The sequence below is a fragment of the Cibotium barometz genome, chromosome 31, assembly GCF_041138505.1.
Source record: "Cibotium barometz isolate CiBa-2024 chromosome 31, ASM4113850v1, whole genome shotgun sequence".
Taxonomy (NCBI): domain Eukaryota; kingdom Viridiplantae; phylum Streptophyta; class Polypodiopsida; order Cyatheales; family Cibotiaceae; genus Cibotium; species Cibotium barometz.
In genome coordinates this window covers 1,143,582-1,150,178 of record NC_141076.1, presented here as the reverse complement: position 1 = coordinate 1,150,178, position 6,597 = coordinate 1,143,582, and the positions used below count along the sequence as shown (strand labels likewise).

The following is a 6,597-nucleotide window of genomic DNA, read 5'->3' as shown; positions in this document are numbered from 1 at the left end:
TGGTGTCAATGCTAATCATTGAAGAAAAGAGTTTGGGTGAAGACCAGTTTTCATAAAACAAAAACAATTCAGAGCAGCAGGCCTCCTACACAAGTTCAAGTAGAGGACAGGGTAGAGGTCGTGGAAATGGCCAAGGTGGTGGGTGGCCGAACAAGTAATCAAAATTATGGTCAGCAGCAGCAACAACAGTTCCAGGATTCACAACAATAACACAAGTGAAAGAGATCAGTTTAGAGGCACGGGGAGTCAAAGAGGTCATGGTAATTGGCAAAGGCAGCATAATGATACACGCGGTTGTTTTTACTATGGTAAGCTTGGACATGTGCACGAAGATTGCTATAAGAAGCAGAATGACATGCAAAATAAAAAAGTGCAGCAAAATAACTATGCGTCCTCTAGCAGAAATAATGAGGATAATGAGAGGTTGTTTGTTATGCAACATGTAGTTAATGTTGTGTTTGGAAATAATGTAGCAGCATGTAAGGATGATGTATGGTATATTGATTTAGGTGCTTCGAATCACATGACAAGTCGTGGGGGTGAGTGGTTCAAGGAAATGAAGAGTCTTGAAAGACCAAGTTTTGTTGAAAACCGGGGATGACACTGCTCATCTAATTGTCCTTGTTAAAGATTTTTCATTTTCTATGCAGGATGGTAAGGTGAAGTACCTTTGGAGATGTAATTCATGTTCCAAACATTACAAAGAATCTGGTTTTAGTTGGCCATATGATTGAGGAAGGATTGCCAGTCCGCTTTAACCCTAATGGTTGTTAAATCAAGACTTTAAAGACAAGTGCAGGTTGGTTACAAAAGGCAATAGAGTGGGCAGAATGTTTACACTAGATGTAAATATGCCTGAAGTGAAAGCTGCAATGTTTGCATAGGGTTCAGGAATTGTTGCAAATACAGACATTTGGCATAAGAGAATTGGGGCATGTAAATGTGTAAAGAATGAAGTCTATGTAGACTAAAGAAATCGAACAGGGCTACCTAAGTTTAAAGCTGATGGCATGCAGAAAGTATGTGAAGCATATCAATTTGGGAAGCAAACAAAGCATGTGTTTTTACATGATAGAAATAATAGCAGGAATGTAATAGATGTGGTGCATTCAGATGTATGGGTGCCTACAAAAACTATGTCTAGGTGGTTGCAGGTACTATATATATAACATTCATTGATGACCATACGAGGAAAGTGTGGGTGTATTTCATGAAGGAGAAGAGTGAAGTCATTTTTAGCATTTCATAGTGATGGCTGAAAAGCAGGTAGGAAAGCATGTAAAGTGCCTAGGGCCAGATGGAGGGGGAGAATACTTCTCCAATGAGTTCTCTAGTTTTGTGAAAGAATGGAATTTAGAGACAATTTACATGTAGTTGTAACACTCCGCAAACGAAATGGAGTTGCTGAGTGAAAAAACAAGCACATTGTAGAGATAGCACGAGCATTGATGACAGAGAAGAATATGCCCGCATAGCTATTGGGCTGAAGCTATTTCTACAGCAGTTTATATCATGAACATGACTCCTGCCCGCAGCCATACATGATGTGACACCAGAGGAAAAATTCAGTGGTACGAAACCTAATTCATCTCACTTGAATGTTTTTGGATGTATTACCTGTGTACATGTACCAGATGAGTTGCATACGAAGTTGGATCCAAAGGTAGAAAAATGTGTGTTTATTGGGTATTCCCTTGAGAAAAAGGGATACAGATGTTATAATCCTGCTACACGTGAAGTAAGGGTAAGCAGGGATGTTTTATTTGATGAGATGAGTAGCTGGTATGGTGCCGAAAAAGATGCTATTGGGGTTGTTATAAGTGGAAATGTGGTTGCACAGAATGAAAGTCAGCAATCATAATCATTGAGTGGACTAGGAGAGTCCTCATGCAATGGTGTTGTTGATAGGCCAGTCTGCGTCATAATACCAGTCCTAGAAATGTAGTTGGTACATCATATAAAGGCAAAGAGAAAGTAGTTGAACCCCTTGGTATGCCTGATATTTCTACAGGGCAGTCTTTTGCTGTAGTGGCTCGGAGATGAGCCTTGATAAGGAGCTTGTGATTCTAGTGATGAAGACACCTAGTGTAAAGAAGGCTTTCAAAGCCATGAATGCAAAGTTACGAAGAACTGCAAGAGTCAAAAACCATGTGCAGAGGTTGACTTATGATGGTTATGTGGCACATCACTATGCTTATACGGCAAACGTTGTGCAGATTATAGAGCCCAGATGTTTTGATCAGGCTATTGGAAATGTGTATTCGGAGAAAGCTATGGATGAGGAGATGCATGCATTATATGAAAATGAGACTTGGGATTTGGTGCCATTGCCTGAAGGTAAGAAAGCTATTGAATATAAGTGGCTGTATAAGGTGAAACATAGCAATGATGGTAGCATAAGCAGGTACAAGGCTGGATTGGTAGCCAAAGGATATGCACAAACACATGGGATTGATTATGAGGAGACATTTTCCCCAGTTGCAAAGATGGCAACTGTTAGAGATATGATTGTGGTGGCTGTAGCTAAAGGCTGGTTTTTACATTAGATGGATGCAAAAAATGTGTTGTTGCATGGTGACTTGCAAGAAGAAGTGTATATGGATCACCCACTTGGTTTTAAGGATACAGGTCACCCAAAGTATCTATGTAAGCTTTGTAAGGCCTTGTATGGGCTGAAGCAAGCTCCACGAGCATGGCATGACAAGATTGTTGAGTATCTTGTCACTATTAGTTTTCATATGGCAGATGCAGACCACTCTTTGTATGTGCACAAGAGTGATAAGGGTATTGTGATCATCAGCATCTATGTAGATGATCTTATTATTGGGGGTGATAACTTGGAAGAGATTGAGCATGTGAATAGTCTTCTCAAAAGGAAGTTGGACATGAAGGATTTGGGAGATTTGCACTTTTTTTTTTGGGCATAGAGGAGCTGCGGTGGCAACGTGTGAGGTCGCTTGACATCTTCATGAAGGCCTTAGCTAGGATAAAAGTCCCATGATATCGATGCACACCAGACACGCTTCTCAGAGACTCTTATTTACATCGAAAGCGGGATCAAAGGGCATTGCATTGACAAGTTTTGTCCCCATGAAGAGTAGAGCCCTTGCGAATAGGTCAACAATAGTCTACCCCTTCACAAACAGAACGTTAAAGAAGCCTTTTCCTAAATAAAACACTTGGGACACATCTTTCTCATGAAATACATCATCATGCTAACCATCTCCCCAGCTCTACCTTCCTTGTTGGTGGTTTCCCTAGGCATAACAAAATAGCACTACACATAGAAAACAAACGTATTTGCCTTCTAACCAAGTCCCGGGAGATATTAGCACATACCTTCCCACTGCGGATGTTTGCTTTTGCTGAGCTTGAGCATTTAGACGCGAAGAAATCCAGACTTGCTCTCTGCAACTTCTTCGCCTCTCTACTATCACCTTCTTGGTCCTCGCAATTCTTGTTCATCTCCCCCAATCCCCCACCAATGGCATCCACCATCTCCCGACTCATCGAGTTATTCCCATGAATCTGCCATCCTATGGTTGCTACCACCCCGCCCGCGTGCATGCACGAGATGCACGTCCCGTCGGACTGGTGCATGCAAACTCACGTGTGGATTAATTACCACCCAAGGACACCCCACTCTCCTCACTCCGCATCCCTACCTTGCCTAGACTGTCTCTCAATTAGCAAATTGTTCTATGCCATATGTATAAATTGATATTATCGCCTAGTCTAACAAGTCTGGTGCACACATTACAAAAACTTACTTTTTAATATCTTGCATGTCTTAAAGATGAGAAATAAGTTATCTTTTTTGAATTCTACATCAAATAAGAGTTATCAAAATGCTGTGAATTTTTGAAGATTCATAGTCATTGATCAAGGACAAACCTTATTCAACATGGATTAAAAAGGGATGTATGTTTATACTGGTTACATGTTATTCAATCTCTACTACAAATTGCTATAGGTACGATGGGCCTCCGTACATTCAATTACATTTCACGCTCACAACATTCATGCGCATGATACCTCCGCTCAACTGATACAATGACATTTCACGCTCACGACATTTTTCGAAGCATGTTGTCATTACATCACCTACAGCAAGGCTGTTGAATTTGTCAATTCTTATTGGTTTTGTTAAAAAATATTCTCAATTTCAAACACTCTAGTGGTTTTTTTTTTGGGGGGGGGGGCGGGGGGGGGGGGGGGGGGATTGGAAGAATCAATTATGGGGTGCATGTTCAATGAAACAAAGACACGTTACATAAGCAAAATGCAATGCATGTGGAGAAATTGCCTCCGCCGGGGCGCACCACCAACATAGTAAAGTTTCATTGGCCAGACTCCTCCCAGCCTGTCAACAACCAACCCTGTAGACAAGGCACCACGAGTCTAAAAGGCTTAAGCACGTGTTTCTGTAGGCATGTGCTGTTGCTTTTGGTGCCATTACGCGTCCACTTGTTGTATATAAAAAGCTGCTATCCACGCCTTGGCGGTAGGCAGCTAATCCAAACACAACCACACCACAGAGAGAATTCTACTTCCTAATAGATATATTCACCATTCCGGCAAATTTCGTCCGTCCATAGCAGTTTTTTTTTTCCGTCCACTCTTCTGTCCTCACTCTTCGTCCACAAATCAACAGTTATAACAGCAGCATGTCCGGAGGAGCTGGAGAAACCCTACGTCATCTGTCGATGGGCGGCCTAGGCCAGCTTACAATCTTCTACTCGGGCAAGGTGAACGTATACGAGGATGTGCCGGCCGACAAGGTAATCAATCGTATTTTTATAACACACGTCATTAATTAGTAGAATGGACGGCGCATTGTTCTTAATGTGCCTACTAGTTTAGGCTAACATGAGAGCGCTCACCTGCAGGCAAATGCTATCATGCTGCTTCTCTCGAATGGCAACAACAGCAGTAGAAGTGGTTGCGATAATAGACCCAGCTCGTCGACTAAGCCCGCGCCGCAGGCGATGATCGACACAGAGCCCAGTAGTACAGCTAACAATGTCGGTGAGGTGCGATCTAGATCCTCCGCACCTCCTCCATACACGATCACACAAGTAGAAAGAAAGCAGCGGCTGCAGCAGCCTGTAATCAAGCGATCCCAAGCTGGTATGCATGCTTGACATGACTACTCTCTGATCTCTTCGCCTCTCTCTCCCTCTCTCCCTCTCTCCCTCTGTGTACTGTGTGTGTGTGTGTGTGTGTGTTGTTGGCCGCCTTCTGACCTTTCCGTGCGTAATACTGTTTGCAGAACTTCCATTCGCGAGGAAGGCATCGCTTGCCCGCTTTCTGGAGAAGCGAAAAGACAGGTATAATCAAATCCAATCCATTAATACGCCCGTCTGATCCTGATTTTGCTCCCATATTGTGTACTTCGGCCGGAGTCGGTTTGGGGTTTTTTTTTCTTTTTTTGGGGTTGGAAGAGCATTATTGATTCATGTGAGGTTCTGATTGATTTTGCAGAGTCGATGCAAAACTCAAAGAATCATCAACAGTCGAAGTTTCATGTAGCCCCCCCTGCTGCAAGAAGATCAAGCTCTTCTGAGGAGTCGCCGCCGACCGAGGAAGACCCACACGTGGCCTGAAGTGATTCGCTTGACAAAAGGCCAACCTTCAAGGTCCACGATTTAAAGGCTCCCGAGTCCCGTCGTATCGGGACCGTTGAAGGGAACTCCAAAACAAACGCGTGGCTTTAAAAAGAAAATGTATAGTAAGCTCAGCTGTCTGCCTCCTTTGAAAATTGAGAGGCAACCCTTCTTCGACTTTGCGGCATGTGCCAAATTTTGGAGGGCTACAATGTTTTTCTTGGGGTACTCATCGAGTCCTCAACCATGGAGGGGCTTAACCACCATGAGCAATTCTTTTGTACACACTCAAATCTTTATTCATTTGTGTCAATTGGCTATATACCTTTGTGATAGTGAGCCTTCATAGCAAAATAAATTGAAATCTTAATGCCATGCCCCCACAAGGCTTGCTATCCCACACATATTCCTCATAGCGGCTCTTTCGTGTTTGGAGAACCCAAAGGGTGCAGTGTAGGAATCAGAGTAAAATTTGTGTCGATCATGTCCTCAAATGTTGTTTGAATGTAAGAGGGCAGGAAGCAGAGGAGATGATTATTGAATGCAATAATCCCTGTAAGGTCCTCTTCTTGTTCTAGGTTGATTATTGAATCTATTTGATATGCAGCCATCTTGTGACTATACAATAAAATTACAAAAGCTTTTTTTAAAGAAAATAAACTTCTCACTGTATCACAGAAAAAACAATATCACTAGCGGTGAACCTTTGTTTGATTGGCATGAGCAGGGGGTCCACATGCAAGTGCCTTGTTTATATCTGCATATTCTTTGATGGCGAGAGGAAGGGAAATATCGAGGGTGGCTAGATACCAAAGTTGGCAATCGCAACTTAGCCATCATCATCATCATGTATTTCTTCATGGGCCACCTCGTGACTCAACTGTATACTTGCACCACACCCATCGCTTGTAGGTGTCGGCGATCACAAATATGACTATTCTGATCTTGAGTAAGTCTGCCAGCCCCACGGGTTAGCTAGCCTAGAACCTTC

At 42.7% G+C, this 6,597-nt stretch overlaps 1 protein-coding gene across 1 annotated transcript; it reads left to right on the top strand.

Annotated features, from left to right (window-relative positions):
* The first annotated feature begins 4,498 nt into the window (after nt 1-4,498).
* Nucleotides 4,499-5,926, top strand: LOC147620368 (protein TIFY 10b-like). The gene is made up of 4 exons (XM_086824618.1): nt 4,499-4,781; nt 4,890-5,130; nt 5,273-5,330; nt 5,485-5,926. The coding sequence occupies exons 1-4, from the start codon at nt 4,668-4,670 to the stop codon at nt 5,564-5,566; spliced, it is 495 nt and encodes a 164-aa protein (XP_086680744.1). The 5' UTR covers nt 4,499-4,667; the 3' UTR covers nt 5,567-5,926.
* Nucleotides 5,927-6,597: the final 671 nt, after the last annotated feature.